Here is a 17,898-nt window from a genome sequence, read left to right as displayed (position 1 = left end):
TGTCTGGTATGTAGAGTAATGCTGGGCCTCTCTGATGTCTGGTATGTAGAGTAATGCTGGGCCTCTCTGATGTCTGGTATGTAGAGTAATGCTGGGCCTCTCTGATGTCTGGTATGTAGAGTAATGCTGGGCCTCTCTGGTGTCTGGTATGTAGAGTAATGCTGGCCTCTCTGCCTCTCTGATGTCTGTCTGGTATGTCTGGTGCAGATGCTGGGCCACTCTGATGTCTGGTATGTAGAGTAATGCTGGGCCTCTCTGGTGTCTGGTATGTAGAGTAATGCTGGGCCTCTCTGATGTCTGGTATGTAGAGTAATGCTGGGCCTCTCTGATGTCTGGTATGTAGAGTAATGCTGGGCCTCTCTGATGTCTGGTATGTAGAGTAATGCTGGGCCTCTGATGTCTGGTATGTAGAGTAATGCTGGGCCTCTCTGATGTCTGGTATGTAGAGTAATGCTGGGCCTCTCTGATGTCTGGTATGTAGAGTAATGCTGGGCCTCTCTGATGTCTGGTATGTAGAGTAATGCTGGGCCTCTCTGATGTCTGGTATGTAGAGTAATGCTGGGCCTCTCTGATGTCTGGTATGTAGAGTAATGCTGGGCCTCTCTGATGTCTGGTATGTAGAGTAATGCTGGGCCTCTCTGATGTCTGGTATGTAGAGTAATGCTGGGCCTCTCTGATGTCTGGTATGTAGAGTAATGCTGGGCCTCTCTGATGTCTGGTTTTCTCCCCGCCTCTGTCTCTCTGATCTTTCCTCTCTGTCTGGTTGTAGAGTAATCTCCTCTCTGATGTCTGGTCTCTCTCTGTCTTTCTGTCTCTCTCTTTCCACTCTCCCTGTCTCTTTCTACTCTGGTATCTCCACTTCCTGTCTCTTTCTACTCTCTGATGTCTTCTATGTAGAGTAATCTCTCTCCTCTCTCATTCTGTATGTCGACGTTGCTGCAAATCTGATGTCTGGAGAATGAATGGATTGGCCTCCTCTGATGTCTGGTATGTAGGAGTCAATGCTGGGCCTCTCTGATGTCTTTTTTTGCCCTTGTCTGTCTCTTTGATGTATGACAGATCTCTCTCCCTCTTTCTCCCCCCACACTCTCTCTCTCCCCCTCTCTCTCTCTCCCTTGTCTTAAAGCTCTTCTCCCGCTCTGTCATCTCTTTGCTCTTTCTATAAACACTCTCCCTGTCTCTTTTACCATATTAATTCCATATGGTCTAACACTGTCTCTTTATATCTCTCAACGCTCTTTCACTGTGAGGTCTCCTTTCTACTTCCGTACTGTCAATCTAACGCAATCATTCCTGTCCTTCTCGAGCCGCTGCAAATCCAACCTGTCAGAGAATGAAGGGATTGTCTCCTCAAACTTGTTCCAAACACTTACAGGGATATAGACTGGTTCCTTCCTGTCCTTCTTCCCCGTGAACTTTTTCCTTCCTGGCAGAGTTTAATATTATGATGATGTAAACAGACAGGGATCTCCTGGTACACTTCTCTCCCCCCTACCTCAGTTCCATCCCCTGTCCTGAAGAGTGAATATTAGATCTGAAACAGACTGTGTATAGAACATTCCTCTTTGCGATAAGCCGTGCAGTTCTATAAACTGTCCTGAAGAGGTAATATTATGTACCATATGTAAACCACAGGGATTAACACTGTAGTACACTTCCTATCCCAACGCTGTAGTTCCATCCTGTCCTGAAGGTTTCCGTTTTAAACTCTTCCGTGATGTCAGACAGGGATAACGCAATACACTTCCTGTCCTTCTCCGAGCCGTGCAGTTCCATCCTGTCCTGAAGAGTGTAATATTATGTAGTGATGTAAACAGACAGGGATATGACTAGTACACTTCCTGTCCTTCTCCGAGCCGTGCAGTTCATCCTGTCCTGAAGAGTGTAATCAACATGTAGTGATGTAAACAGACCTGGGATATAGACTGGTACACTTCCTGTCCTTCTCCTAGCCGTGCAGTTCCATCCTGTCCTGAAGAGTGTAATGTTATGTAGTGATGTAAACAGACATGGATATAGACTGGTACACTTCCTGTCCTTCTCCTAGCCGTGCAGTTCCATCCTGTCCTGAAGAGTTTAATATTATGTAGTGATGTAAACAGACAGGGATAGTACATGTCTACAGGGAAAAGGGGTTTGTCTCCATTGTCATTCATAACTACATCACATGGTTCTGAGTTCATCCCTGTCCTTTAAAACAAACAGTCAGATCTGCCCAGGCTGCTTCACAGAAAGATGGACTTCAACCTCCCTCCCTTGTCCTCAACCTCCCTCCCTTGTCCTCAGCTTCCCTCAACCTCAGCCTCCCTCCCTTGTCCTCAACCTCCCTTCCTTGTCCTCAACCTCCCTTCCTTGTCCTCAGCCTCCCTCCCTTTTCCTCAGCCTCCTCCCTTGTCCTCAACCTCCTTCCTTGTCCTCAGCCTCCCCTCCCTTGTCCTCAGCCTCCCTCCCTTGTCCTCAACCTCCCTTCCTTGTCCTCAACCTCCCTCCCTTGTCCTCAACCTCCCTCCCTTGTCCTCAACCTCCCCTCCCTTGTCTCAACCTCCCTTTGTCCTCAACCTCCCTTCCTTGTCCTCAACCTCCCTCCCTTGTCCTCAAGCATCCCTTGTCCTCAACCTCCCTCCTCCCTTGTCCTCAACCTCCCTCCCTTGTCCTCAGCCTCCCTCCCTTGTCCTCAGCCTCCCTCCCTTGTCCTCAACCAGCAACCTCCCTCCCCTTGTCCTCAGCCTCCCCCTTGTCCTCAGCCTCCTCCCTTGTCCCAGCCTCCCTCCTTGTCCTCAAGCTCCCTCCTTGTCCTCAACTTCCTCCCTTGTCCTCAACCTCCCTTCCCCTTGTCCTCAAGCCCTTCCTTGTCCTCAACCTCCTTCCTTGTCTCAGCCTCCCTCCCTTGTCCTCAGCCTCCCTCCCTTGTCCTCAACCTCCCTCCCTTGTCCTCAACCTCCCCTTGTCCTCAACCTCCCTCCCTTGTCCTCAACCTCCCTCCCTTGTCCTCAGCCTCCCCCTTGTCCTCAACCTCCTCCCTTGTCCTCAGCCTCCCTCCCTTTGGAACATCAGATAACAATGAAATCGTAGTAGAGATTAATAATGTATGTAGAACCTTGACAAGTCTAATACATGTGGTGTAGCCACCTCAGTATCAAATCGTAGTAGAGATTAATAATGTTTGTAGAACCTTGACAAGTCTAATACATGTGGGTGTAGCCACCCTCAGTATCAAATCGTAGTAGAGATTAATAATGTTTGTAGAACCTTGACAAGTCCAATATATGTGGTGTAGTGGTTCCTTTCGTCTTTACCATAGCCACTGCCCAAGCCTGAAGCGGGGTTGTTTGGTACCCCAGTCCACACTCAAGGTTTCCAAACGGCCAAACATTCCATGACATCCAGGGATATGGTGCAACAAAATGTTTATTCTTCTTATATCTAACAAATAAATGATTCTCCAATCAACTTAAAGCATAGATGACTTTATATGGAAAATACATATTAGGACATGTCTGTATGGTCAAAAAACTATACCGCTCCCGCATCTAGCAAGGACTCCTTCTCCCGAAGGCCCAACTTCCTGCCTTTATCCTAACACACTTACCATAATACAATGAATAGGCAAGAGGGGGGCCAAAAACTAAGTTACACTAACAACAAATGAATATATCTCAATCGGGTAAAATATAAATCATAAAGGTACGTACCTAATATTTAATCATTTACATTAATATTTAATATATTTACACAAATATACATGGAGCTCCATATGTTCGGTCTTTTATACAAATATGTCCAAATCGGCTCTAACATGTGTGGTGTAGCCACCTAAGTATCGCGTTGATACGGTATCGGGAGGTCCCTGGTAATTCCCAGCCCTACTGTGTGTGTGTGTGGAGGGGGTCTCAGTAGGTCTGAGTCTCTGTGCTGTATTAGCGGGTCATTAAAGATGTGAAGAAGTGGGAGATGAGCAGCAGATTAAGCCTGGATCTAGTGGTTAAGGCCACACTGGTACGTACACAAGGCCTCAGTTTAGGGCATCTCATGTCTCCTAACTCTGGTGCTCTAAGTTAAGACGCACTAATCTGCTCCCCAGGCAGAGCTCCGTCTTTCTCTCTCCTTCTCTGAGTCTCTCTTTTAGTATCTCTCTCTTTACCTCTCTCTTTCTCTCTCTCTCTCTTTACCTCTCTCCTTCTGTCTCTCTCTTCTTTACCTCTCTCCTTCTGTCTCTCTCTTTACCTCTCTCCTTCTTTGTCTCTCTCTTTACCTCCTTCTGTCTCTCTCTTTACCTCTTTTTCTCTCTCTCTTCTTTACCTCTCTCCTTCTGTCTCTCTCTTCTTTACCTCTCTCCTTCTGTCTCTCTCTTTACCTCTCTCCTTCTGTCTCTCTCTTTACCTCTCTCTTTTATTATCTCTCTCTTACCTCTTTCTCTGAGTCTCTCTCTCTTACCTCTTTCTCTGAGTCTCTCTCTCTTACCTCTTTCTCTGAGTCCCTCTCTCTCTTACCTCTTTCTCTGAGTCCTTCTCTCTCTTACCTCTTTCTCTGAGTCTCTCTCTCTCTTACCTCTTTCTCTGAGTCTCTCTCTTACCTCTTTCTCTGAGTCTCTTTACGTCTTTCTCTGAGTCTCTCTCTCTTAACCTCTTTCTCTGAGTCTCTCTCTCTACCTCTCCATCTGTTTCTGTCCCAGGCTGTGTCTCTGTGCAGTGTCCCAGTCTCCCTCTGTCTCTGTCCCAGGCTGTGTCTCTGTGCAGTGTCCCAGTCTCCCTCTGTCTCTGTCCCAGGCTGTGTCTCTGTGCAGTGTCCCAGTCTCCCTCTGTCTCTGTCCCAGGCTGTGTCTCTGTGCAGTGTCCCAGTCTCCCTCTGTCTCTGTCCCAGGCTGTGTCTCTGTGCAGTGTCCCAGTCTCCTCTGTCTCTGTCCCAGGCTGTGTCTCTGTGCAGTGTCCCAGTCTCCTCTGTCTCTGTCCCAGGCTGTGTCTCTGTGCAGTGTCCCAGTCTCCACCTGTCTCTGTCCCAGGCTGTGTCTCTGTGCAGTGTCTCAGTCTCCCTCTGTCTCTGTCCCAGGCTGTGTCTCTGTGCAGTGTCCCAGTCTCCTCTGTCTCTGTCCCAGGCTGTGTCTCTGTGCAGTGTCCCAGTGTCCCTCTGTCTCTGTCCCAGGCTGTGTCTCTGTGCAGCGTCCCAGTCTCCCTCTGTCTCTGTCCCAGGCTGTGTCTCTGTGCAGCGTCCCAGTCTCCCTCTGTCTCTGTCCCAGGCTGTGTCTCTGTGCAGTGTCTCAGTCTCTAGTGTTGAATCATCACTTTGTCTCTGACCTCATGAACTCTCTCTGTATTTAGTCTCGTGCTTCATGCTCCCTGTGAGGCCGCCACACACACACACACACACACACACACACACACACACACACACACACACACACACACACACACACACACACACACACACACACACACACACACACACACACACACACCTGATCTGTTCTCAGTGAAGGGTACACACAACACTGTGAGTTCTCTGACTGCTGCAGCTTCTTGTTTAGTCTCCAGACCCACTCTGTTTTCCCTCAGCTTGTCTGAGCATTGTGTTAAAGGAATGCTGCTGTACTGTAGCGTGGAGGCTGAGCGGCCTATAGGCTGTTGCCATAGAAATAGTACTATAGACCCCATTGACTTGAATGGGATTTCCTGTTCTACTGATTTAGATTTCTTCTTGGCTTCTGCTGTTAGAGTTGTTACACGGGGCCCTTTCTACATTATCTCAGGGTCATGAGTTCACTCCTTCTACATTATCTCAGGGTCATGAGTTCACTCCTTCCTACATTATCTCAGGGTCATGAGTTCACTCCTTCCTACATTATCTCAGGGTCATGAGTTCACTCCTTCCTACATTATCTCAGGTCATGAGTTCACTCCTTCCTACATTATCTCAGGGTCATGAGTTCACCCCTTCCTTCATTATTTCAGGGTCATTATCTCACCTGATCCTGCTGTTAGTTCACCCCTTCCTTCATTATTTCAGGGTCATTATCTCACCTGATCCTGCTGTTAGTTCACCCCTTCCTTCATTATTTCAGGGTCATTATCTCACCTGATCCTGCTGTTAGTTCACCCCTTCCTTCATTATTTCAGGGTCATTATCTCACCTGATCATGCTGTTAGTTCAATCCTTCCTACATTATCTCAGGTTGATGAGTTCACCTGATCATGCTGTTAGTTCACCCATTCCTACATTATCTCAGGTTGATGAGTTCACCTGATCGTGCTGTTAGTTGACCTGCCCAGACTGGTAGACAGCCAGTGTGTTCAATAGACACTGTGGTTTCATATCAAATTACATGCTATCGTGTATTTTTTCCCCAGATGTTATCGCAGGTGCAGCAGCAGTGCTTTGAGTTCCTAGTTCCATGCAGTACTGCATTGCCAAACCAACAGAAGTGGTTTGAACTGTTAAGGCTATGGTTAGTGTGCTGAGGTCTGCTGTGTGTTGTCCCTGGGTGACATTTCAGCTCTTCCAGTAGCTCAGAAACTCCCCCTGTTAGTGTGGTGAGGTCTGCTGTGTGTTGTCCCTGGGTGACATTTCAGCTCTTCCAGTGACTCAGAAACTCCCCTGTTAGTGTGGTGAGGTCTGCTGTGTGTTGTACCTGGGTGACATTTCAGCTCTTCCAGTAGCTCAGAAACTCCCCTGTTAGTGTGGTGAGGTCTGCTGTGTGTTGTACCTGGGTGACATTTCAGCTCTTCCAGTAGCTCAGAAACTCCCCTGTTAGTGTGGTGAGGTCTGCTGTGTGTTGTTCCTGGGTGACATTTCAGCTCTTCCAGTAGCTCAGAAACTCCCCTGTTAGTGTGGTGAGGTCTGCTGTGTTTGTCCCTGGGTGACATTTCAGCTCTTCCAGTAGCTCAGAAACTCCCCTGTTAGTGTGGTGAGGTCTGCTGTGTGTTGTCCCTGGGTGACATTTCAGCTCTTCCAGTAGCTCAGAAACTCCCCTGTTAGTGTGGTGAGGTCTGCTGTGTGTTGTCCCTGGGTGACATTTCAGCTCTTCCAGTAGCTCAGAAACTCCCCTGTTAGTGTGGTGAGGTCTGCTGTGTGTTGTCCCTGGGTGACATTTCAGCTCTTCCAGTAGCTCAGAAACTCCCTGTTAGTGAGGTGAGGTCTGCTGTGTGTTGTACCTGGGTGACATTTCAGCTCTTCCAGTAGCTCAGAAACTCCCCTGTTAGTGTGGTGAGGTCTGCTGTGTGTTGTACCTGGGTGACATTTCAGCTCTTCCAGTAGCTCAGAAACTCCCCTGTTAGTGTGGTGAGGTCTGCTGTGTGTTGTCCCTGGGTGACATTTCAGCTCTTCCAGTGACTCAGAAACTCCCCTGTGGGTTTCTCAGACTGAGCATCTCTCTTTGACTCGTAAACGATTTCTCAAATGGACCCTTGATGCCGTTCAGACTTAAAACTCAACATTGTTTCCTGTTTAGTCGTCCCAGTGGTGTTCGCCTGTTTTCTCCCACTTTGACTTTGAGGAGCCTCTTATAAAAAGGACTTCATTGTTTTCTACTTTGTGTGTTGGGTTCAGTATTCACTCGACCCTCCGCGTCCTGGTTGACACAAACAACACAATGATTTCCTGCAACTTCTCTTCCAAGTTCAAACCACTTTTTTAATTTTATTTTTATTTTGAATCAATGTCTCTAAATACAAAGCTTTAAAACACAATATGTGACCATAGATTCAGCTGCTTTCCAATTAATGGAGAAGAAATGCTTAGTTGTAACAATGCAGATCACAGGCTTAGTGTTGAGGCCCTTAGTGCTTTCCTTCCTCTGCTCATAGGGAAGCAGACGTGGGTTCAAACACTATTTGAAATCGTTCAAATCCTTTCAGCCCAGAATGCACCACTCTCCCTGGAATGTGAGACGGGCATTGTTTTACAGTTCTGGGACTGTTTTATTGGTTTCGGCTTAATTAAACACCAATAAAGTGTTTGAAATACATTTCGAATAGTATTTGAAGCCGTTCTGGGAGGCAGCAGCTCCTAGGAGTGGCCTCTTGGGTGTGTGTCTGCCAGTGAGGGGGGTCAGTGTAATTTATTGCAGGTTTCCACTCAGGGACACAAATTAATATATTGAGGGACCAGGAGTCGATCAGGGGGGACCCAGTGCTATTGTCTCTCCATCTGCAGTGTTGACGGGGATAACAAAGAGGTGTGTGTGTGTGTGTGTGTGTGTGTGTGTGTGTGTGTGTGTGTGTGTGTGTGTGTGTGTGTGTGTGTGTGTGTGTGTGTGTGTGTGTGTGTGTGTGTGTGTGTGTGTGTGTGTGTGTGTGTGTGTGTGTGTGTGTGTGTGTAACAGAGGTAAAGGTGTGTGCTGTTGCACCAGGGGCCTTCGCTGCCTCTGAGCCATAACGATGTAGTACATTGTCCTGTGTGTGTGTGTGTCTGTCTGTGTGTGTCTGTGTGTGTGTCTGTCTGTGTGTGTGTGTGTCGTCATGATGAAGTATGTTGTTCTCACCTTCATGTGTAATTAATGTTTGAGGAGAGAGTCACACGGCAACACAGCAAGAGGCATCCAGAGGACAGGTTACAGTCGTTAAGAAATCAGAAATGAGTTACTGCAGGTGTCTAGGGGGGCTCTCGTTTGGAGAAGTAAGTCTACATTACGGAACAATAATACAATGAAATCACAAGCTACTCCTCTCCACGGTCTCTAGTCACGTCTTTAAAATAACAATAATACTGGTGTTGGAAGTTCATTCAGTGAGATCCTGGTTCTCTTGGCCTGGTTCTGTTGGCCTGGTTGTGTTGACCTGGTACTGTTGGCCTGGTTCTCTTGGCCTGGTTCTGTTGGCCTGGTTCTGTTGGCCTGGTTGTGTTGGCCTGGTACTGTTGGCCTGGTTCTGTTGGCCTGGTTCTGTTGGCCTGGTTCTGTTGGCCTGGTTCTGTTGGCCTGGTACTGTTGGCCTGGTTCTGTTGGCCTGGTTCTGTTGGCCTGGTTCTGTTGGCCTGGTACTGTTGGCCTGGTACTGTTGGCCTGGTTCTGTTGGCCTGGTTCTGTTGGCCTGGTACTGTTGGCCTGGTACTGTTGGCCTGGTTCTGTTGGCCTGGTACTGTTGGCCTGGTACTGTTTGAAACCAGTGTGGTTCTGATGAGCCTGAGATGCTCCTGTAAGAGTGGTTGGGATGTCCCATTGAGGTAGTCAGTCAGGGGGAGAGACAGGGAGGGAGGGAGGGAAGGAGGGAGAGAAAGAGGGAGGGAGAGAAAGAGGGAGAGAGAGAAAGAGAGAGAAAGAGGGAGAGAGAAAGAGGAGAGAGAGAAAGAGGGAGAGAGGGAAAGAGGGAGAGAGAAAGAGGAGAGAGAGAAAGAGGGAGAGAGAGAAAGAGGAGAGAGAGAAAGAGGGAGAGAGAGAAAGAGGGAGAGAGGAACGAGGGAGAGAGAGAGAGAGAGAAAGAGGGAGAGAGAGAAAGAGGAGAGAGAGAAAGAGGGAGAGAGAAAGGGAGAGAGAGAAAGAGGGAGAGAGATAAGGAGGGAGGGAGAGAGAGAGAGTTTGGGATGTCCCGTGAGGTAGTCAGTCAGAGACAGAGACATGATAGAGAGGTTGGCAGCTCTCCTGTCTGTCAGCGAGGATGGATGAAGTGTAGAGATGGTTGACAGACACTAACAGCTCCTCTGCTTCAGGCGACCCTGCTGCTACTACACAAACTAGCTGCGTCTGAAAACAAGTGCTCCACTTTTTCTGACGCGTTTCTCTGTCAGTAACCAACATCACACAGCTTCCACTGTAATAAATAATGGACCACCTTGCGTATGTTTAAGTCTTAGATCACGTTAGAAATGTGACACTTTTTCCTGGGTACTTTTTTCATATTATTCCCTTACTGTAATTCACTCAACAAAGATCATTTTTCCCTGGTAGGATTGTATCTTTTGTAGCTCTGTCTCGTGGTAATGTAGACGTTGTCAGGACAACAACCTACAGTAAATGTAGACGTTGTCAGGACAACAACCTATAGTAAATGTAGTAATGTAGATGTTGTCTGGACAACAAACTACAGTAAATGTAGACGTTGTCAGGACAACAAACTACAGTAAATGTAGACGTTTCAGGACAACAAACTACAGTAAATGTAGACGTTGTCAGGACAACAAACTACAGTAAATGTAGACGTTGTCAGGACAACAAACTACAGTAAATGTAGTAATGTATATGGTGTCAGGACAACAAACTACAGTAAATGTAGACGTTGTCAGGACAACAAACTACAGTAAATGTAGTAATGTAGATGTTGTCAGGACAACAAACTACAGTAAATGTAGACGTTGTCAGGACAACAAACTACAGTAAATGTAGACGTTGTCAGGACAACAAACCACAGTAAATGTTGTATGTTTTCTTGCATACACATTTTATTTACATATTTTAATTGAAAACGGTGAATCAACTCAGTAAAGTCTGTGGTAAAACATTACACTATCATCTGATCCAGGGTCTGCTCCTACACTGGGCTTTATTATACAGTCATACATTACATTACTCTATCATCTGATCCAGGGTCTGCTCCTACACTGGGCTTTATACAGTCATACATTACACTATCATCTGATCCAGGGTCTGCTCCTACACTGGGCTTTATACAGTCATACATTACACTATCATCTGATCCAGGGTCTGCTCCTACACTGGGCTTTATACAGTCATACATTACACTATCATCTGATCCAGGGTCTGTTCCTACACTGGGCTTTATACAGTCATACATTACATTACACTATCATCTGATCCAGGGTCTGTTCCTACACTGGGCTTTATACAGTCATACATTACACTATCATCTGATCCAGGGTCTGCTCCTACACTGGGCTTTATACAGTCATACATTACACTATCATCTGATCCAGGGTCTGCTCCTACACTGGGCTTTATACAGTCATACATTACACTATCATCTGATCCAGGGTCTGCTCCTACACTGGGCTTTATACAGTCATACATTACACTATCATCTGATCCAGGGTCTGTTCCTACACTGGGCTTTATACAGTCATACATTACATTACACTATCATCTGATCCAGGGTCTGCTCCTACACTGGGCTTTATACAGTCATACATTACACTATCATCTGATCCAGGGTCTGTTCCTACACTGGGCTTTATACAGTCATACATTACATTACACTATCATCTGATCCAGGGTCTGCTCTCTTCCTGGTCCTCAGGTCCTGTCAGTGTTGTGGCATGGAGACACATCCTTCACGTCTCTTAGGAATACTAGGGACCAGGGGAGGTCTGGGGACCAGGGGAGACCCCTGAAGTAGAGGTCTGGGGACCAGGGGAGACCCCTGAAGTAGAGGTCTGGGGACCAGGGGAGACCCCTGAAGTAGAGGTCTGGGGACCAGGGGAGACCCCTGAAGTAGAGGTCTGGGGACCAGGGGAGACCCCTGAAGTAGAGGTCTGGGGACCAGGGAGACCCCTGAAGTAGAGGTCTGGGGACCAGGGAGACCAGAGTAGAGGTCTGGGGACCAGGGTACTAGTCTATGAGACCAGAGTAGAGGTCTGGGGACCAGGAGACTAGGGTACTAGTCTATATGACCAGAGTAGAGGTCTGGGGACCAGGTTACTAGTCTATGAGACCAGAGTAGAGGTCTGGGGACCAGGGAGACTAGGGGTACTAGTCTATATGACCAGAGTAGAGGTCTGGGGACCAGGTTACTAGTCTATGAGACCAGAGTAGAGGTCTGGGGACCAGAGAGACCAGGTTACTAGTCTATATGACCAGAGTAGAGGTCTGGGGACCAGGTTACTAGTCTATGAGACCAGAGTAGAGGTCTGGGGACCAGAGGAGACCAGGGTACTAGTCTATATGACCAGAGTAGAGGTCTGGGGACCAGGGGAGACCAGGGTACTAGTCTATATGACCAGAGTAGAGGTCTGGGGACCAGGGAGATCAGAGGGGGAGTAGGGTGTTGAGAGGGGGCTGTGGAAAAACACGAGGAAGGAGGAGAGTAGACTTCCTGTCGTCAGACCCACAGATTTCTGGTTACAGCCACCCTCTGACAGGGGTTAAATGGGGAGACGGGATGATGGGAGAGTGGGAGAGGGCCCCATCTCTTCTCTCTGAGGCCAGGTCATGTTAAGCTGCCATCTTTAATGCCCATTCTAATCAGGGAAAGTGCCGGAGATGGATCTCCTTTCAAAGACATCCGTACACCTCAAATCTGACTGGACCACCACAGCATTATTAGTACTAGTCTTTAGACTACATCTCTAGCTCTCTCTCTCTGTTCTCTCTCTGTCTCTCTCTCTGGCTCTCTCTCTCTCTCTCTCTCTCTGTCTCTCTCTCTCTCTCTCTCTCTCTCTCTCTCTCTCTCTGTTCTCTCTCTCTCTCTCTCTCTCTCTCTCTGTTCTCTCTCTCTCTCTCTTCTCTCTCTCTCTCTGTTCTCTCTTTGTTCTCTCTCTCACTCTTCGCTCTCTCTCTTCTCTCTCTCTCTCTGGCTCTCTCTCTCTCTCTCTCTCTCTTCTCTCTCTCTGTTCTCTCTCTCTCTCTGTTCTCTCTCTCTCTCTCTCTCTCTCTCTCTCTCTCTCTCTCTCTCTGTTCTCTCTCTCTGTCTCTCTCTCTGTCTCTCTCTCTCTCTTTCTCTCTCTCTCTCTCTCTCTCTCTCTCTCTCTCTCTCTCTCTCTCTCTCTCTCTCTCTCTCTCTGTTCTCTCTCTCTCTCTGTCTCTGTCTCTCTCTCTCTCTCTCTCTCTCTCTCTCTGGCTCTCTCTCTCTGTTCTCTCTCTCTCTCTGTTCTCTCTCTCTCTGGCTCTCTCTCTCTGTTCTCTCTCTCTCTCTTCTCTGGCTCTCTCTCTCTGTTCTCTCTGTTCTCTCTATCTGTTCTCTCTGTTCTCTCTCTCTCTCTGTTCTCTCTCTCTCTCTCTCTCTCTCTCTCTCTCTCTCTCTCTCTCTCTCTGTCTCTCTCTCGGGCTCCCTGTCTCTCTCTCGGGCTCTCTGTCTCTCTCTCGGGCTCTCTCTCTCTCGGGCTCTCTCTCTCTCGGCTCTCTCTCTCTCTCTCATCTGTTTTGAGAGCTATTATAAGTGCAGGATTGCAGCACTGTATAAAAACACTCTGTCTGTGTGAATAGTGGTTTATTCTTAGTAACATATCAATCAAATGTATTTATAAAACTCTTCTTACATCAGCCAATGTCGCAAAGTGCTCTACAGAAACCCAGCCTAAAACCCCAAACAGCAAGTGATATAGAAAAACTCCCCAGAAAGGCCAAAACCTAGGAAACCAGGCTATGGGAAAAACTCCCTAGAAAGGCCAAAACCTAGGAAACCAGGCTATGGGAAAAACTCCCTAGAAAGGCCAAAACCTAGGAAACCAGGCTATGGGAAAAACTCCCTAGAAAGGCCAAAACCTAGGAAACCAGGCTATGGGAAAAACTCCCTAGAAAGGCCAAAACCTAGGAAACCAGGCTATGGGAAAAACTCCCTAGAAAGGCCCAAACCTAGGAAACCAGGCTATGAGGGGAGCCAGTCCTCTTCTGGCTGTGCCGGGTGGAGATTATAACAGAACATGGCCAAGATGTTCAAATGTTCATAAATGACTAGCATGGTCAGATAATAATAATCACAGTTGTTGTACAGGTCAGCACCTCAGAAGTAAATGTCAGTTGGCTTTTCATAGCCAATCATTCACAGTTAGAGGCGACAGGTGTGGTAGAGATTTGAAAACAGCAGGTCTGGGACAAGGTAGCACGTCCTGTGAACAGGTCAGGGTTCCCTAGCCGCAGGCAGAACAGTTGAAACTGGATCAGCAGCACGACCAGGTGGACTGGGAACAGCAAGGAGTCATCAGGCCAGGTAGTCCTGAGGCCAGGTAGTCCTGAGGCGTGGTCCCAGGGCTCAAGGTCTCAAGGTCTCCTGGAGGCGAGGGAGAGAGAGATACTACTTAAATTCACACGACACCAGATAAGACAGGAGAAATACTCCAGATATAACAGACTGACCCTAGCCCCATGACACAAACTATTGCAGCATAAATGGAGGCTGAAACAGGAGGGGTCGGGAGACACCATGTCCCCGTCCGACGACACCCCTGACAGGGCCAAACAGGCAGGATATAACCCACCCACTTTGCCAAAGCACAGCCCCCACACCACTAGAGGATATCTTCAACCACCAACTTACCATCCTGAGACAAGGCCGAGTATAGCCCCACAAACATCTTCCATACGAAACGAACCAGAGGGGGGCGCCAACCCGGACAGGAAGATCACGTCAGTGACTCAACCCACTCAAGTGACCCACCCCTCCTTTGGACGGCATGGAAGAGCACCAGTAAGCCAGTGACTCAGCCCCTGTAATAGGGTTAGAGGCAGAGAATCCCAGTGGAGAGAGGGAACCGGCCAGGCAGAGACAGCAAGGGCGGTTCGTTGCTCCAGAGCCTTTCCGTTCACCTTCCCACTCCTGGGCCAGACTACACTAATCATATGACCCACTGAAGAGATGAGTCTTCAGTAAAGACTTAAAGGTTGAGACCGAGTTTGCGTCTCTGACATGGGTTGGCAGACAGTTCCATAAAAATGGAGCTCTATAGGACAAAGCCCTGCCTCCAGCTGTTTGCTTAGAAATTCTAGGGACAATTAGGAGGCCTCGTCTTGTGACCGTAGCGTACGTGTAGGTATGTACGGCAGGACCAAATCAGAAAGATAGGTAGAGCAAGCCCATGTAATGCTTTGTCGGTTAGCAGTAAAACCGTGAAATCAGCCCTTGCCTTGACAGGAAGCCAGTGTGGGAGACTAGCACTGGAGTAATATGATCACATTGTTGGGTTCTAGACAGGATTCTAGCAGCCGTATTTAGCACGAACTGAATTTTATTTAGTGCTTTATCCGGGTAGCCGGAAAGTAGAGCATTGCAGTAGTCTAATCTAGAAATGACAAAGCATGGATACATTTTTCTGGGGGGGTCCTTGAATAAATGAATGTGTTGTGCTTCTATGAGACTGAAGCCTGTATGTTACTCATTCGGTCACGGATGGTCTATTTCTGCTCGTCTCATTGTTACTCTGTGAGACTAGATCATTGTTGGCATGTGACGCTTCTTCATTGACAACTATAATGGTTCGGTTTGTAAATCACTATTTGGTATTTTTACTGTTTGGGTTGGGGGGTTTAGACAGACCCTGTTTACTCCATCCTAGTCTTCTGAACTGACAGGGGGTTTAGACAGACCCTGTTTACTCCATCCTAGTCTTCTGAACTGACAGGGGGTTTAGACAGACCCTGTTTACTCCATACTAGTCTTCTGAACTGATGGGGGTTTAGACAGACCCTGTTTACTCCATCCTAGTCTTCTGAACTGACAGGGGGTTTAGACAGACCCTGTTTACTCCATCCTAGAACTGACAGGGGTTTAGACAGACCCTGTTTACTCCATCCTAGTCTTCTGAACTGAGAGGGGGTTTAGACAGACCCTGTTTACTCCATACTAGTCTTCTGAACTGATGGGGGTTTAGACAGACCCTGTTTACTCCATCCTAGTCTTCTGAACTGACAGGGGTTTAGACAGACCCTGTTTACTCCATCCTAGTCTTCTGAACTGACAGGGGGTTTAGACAGACCCTGTTTACTCCATCCTAGTCTTCTGAACTGAGAGGGGTTTAGACAGACCCTGTTTACTCCATACTAGTCTTCTGAACTGATGGGGGTTTAGGACCCTGGTCTTCTGAACTGACAGGGGGTTTAGACAGACCCTGTTTACTCCATCCTAGTCTTCTGAACTGACAGGGGTTTAAACAGACCCTGTTTACTCCATCCTAGTCTTCTGAACTGACAGGGGTTTAGACAGACCCTGTTTACTCCATCCTAGTCTTCTGAACTGATGGGGTTTAGACAGACCCTGTTTACTCCATCCTAGTCTTCTGAACTGACAGGGGTTTAGACAGACCCTGTTTACTCCATCCTAGTCTTCTGAACTGATGGGGGTTTAGACAGACCCTGTTTACTCCATCCTAGTCTTCTGAACTGACAGGGGTTTAGACAGACCCTGTTTACTCCATCCTAGTCTTCTGAACTGACAGGGGGTTTAGACAGACCCTGTTTACTCCATCCTAGTCTTCTGAACTGACAGGGGTTTAGACAGACCCTGTTTACTCCATCCTAGTCTTCTGAACTGATGGGGGTTTAGACAGACCCTGTTTACTCCATCCTAGTCTTCTGAACTGACAGGGGGTTTTAGTCAGACCCTGTTTACTCCATCCTAGTCTTCTGAACTGACAGGGGGTTTAGACAGACCCTGTTTACTCCATCCTAGTCTTCTGAACTGACAGGGGGTTTAGACAGACCCTGTTTACTCCATCTAGTCTTCTGAACTGATGGGGGTTTAGACAGACCCTGTTTACTCCATCCTAGTCTTCTGAACTGATGGGGGTTTAGACAGACCCTGTTTACTCCATACTAGTCTTCTGAACTGACAGGGGGTTCAGACAGACCCTGTTTACTCCATCCTAGTCTTCTGAACTGACAGGGGTTTAGACAGACCCTGTTTACTCCATCCTAGTCTTCTGAACTGACAGGGGTTTAGACAGACCCTGTTTACTCCATCCTAGTCTTCTGAACTGACAGGGTTTAGACAGACCCTGTTTACTCCATCCTAGTCTTCTGAACTGACAGGGGTTTAGACAGACCCTGTTTACTCCATCCTAGTCTTCTGAACTGACAGGGGTTTAAACAGACCCTGTTTACTCCATCCTAGTCTTCTGAACTGACAGGGGTTTAAACAGACCCTGTTTACTCCATCCTAGTCTTCTGAACTGACAGGGGTTTAGACAGACCCTGTTTACTCCATCCTAGTCTTCTGAACTGACAGGGGTTTAAACAGACCCTGTTTACTCCATCCTAGTCTTCTGAACTGACAGGGGGTTTAAACAGACCCTGTTTACTCCATCCTAGTCTTCTGAACTGATGGGGGTTTAAACAGACCCTGTTTACTCCATCCTAGTCTTCTGAACTGACAGGGGTTTAAACAGACCCTGTTTACTCCATCCTAGTCTTCTGAACTGACAGGGGTTTAGACAGACCCTGTTTACTCCATCCTAGTCTTCTGAACTGACAGGGGGTTTAGACAGACCCTGTTTACTCCATCCTAGTCTTCTGAACTGACGGGGGTTTAAACAGACCCTGTTTACTCCATCCTAGTCTTCTGAACTGATGGGGGTTTAAACAGACCCTGTTTACTCCATCCTAGTCTTCTGAACTGACAGGGGGTTTAGACAGACCCTGTTTACTCCATCCTAGTCTTCTGAACTGATGGGGTTTAAACAGACCCTGTTTACTCCATCCTAGTCTTCTGAACTGACAGGGGGTTTAAACAGACCCTGTTTACTCCATCCTAGTCTTCTGGAACTGACAGGGGTTTAAACAGACTGTTTACTCCATCCTAGTCTTCTGAACTGACAGGGGTTTAAACAGACCCTGTTTACTCCATCCTAGTCGTCTGAACTGACAGGGGTTTAAACAGACCCTGTTTACTCCATCCTAGTCTTCTGAACTGACAGGGGTTTAGACAGACCCTGTTTACTCCATCCTAGTCTTCTGAACTGACGGGGGTTTAGACAGACCCTGTTTACTCCATCCTAGTCTTCTGAACTGACAGGGCTTAAACAGACTGTTTACTCCATCCTAGTCTTCTGAACTGACAGGGGTTTAAACAGACCCTGTTTACTCCATCCTAGTCTTCTGAACTGACAGGGGGTTTAAACAGACCCTGTTTACTCCATCCTAGTCGTCTGAACTGACAGGGGTTTACTCCATCAGACCCTGAACTGACAGGGGGTTTAGACAGACCATCCATAGTCTTCTGAACTGACGGGGTTTAGACAGACCCCTGTTTACTCCATCCTAGTCTTCTGAACTGACAGGGTTTAGACAGACCCTAACTCCATCCTAGTCTT

The 17,898-nt window shown here is 47.6% G+C and overlaps 1 protein-coding gene across 1 annotated transcript in view; it reads left to right on the top strand.

Moving 5' to 3' along the window:
• Positions 1–11,286, top strand: part of LOC127918291 (threonylcarbamoyladenosine tRNA methylthiotransferase-like) — an 87,927-nt gene extending 76,641 nt beyond the window's left edge. The window contains exon 4 of the mRNA XM_052501578.1: positions 11,178–11,286. Coding sequence (XP_052357538.1) covers positions 11,178–11,271 — 94 coding nt within the window. The 3' untranslated portion in view covers positions 11,272–11,286. The remainder of the gene's footprint in view (positions 1–11,177) is intronic.
• Positions 11,287–17,898: the final 6,612 nt, after the last annotated feature.

The sequence above is a fragment of the Oncorhynchus keta genome, unplaced genomic scaffold, assembly GCF_023373465.1.
Source record: "Oncorhynchus keta strain PuntledgeMale-10-30-2019 unplaced genomic scaffold, Oket_V2 Un_contig_13950_pilon_pilon, whole genome shotgun sequence".
Classification (NCBI taxonomy): Eukaryota; Metazoa; Chordata; class Actinopteri; order Salmoniformes; family Salmonidae; genus Oncorhynchus; species Oncorhynchus keta.
Note: the sequence above shows the minus strand (reverse complement) of the source record. Positions and strands in the feature narration are given on the sequence as shown.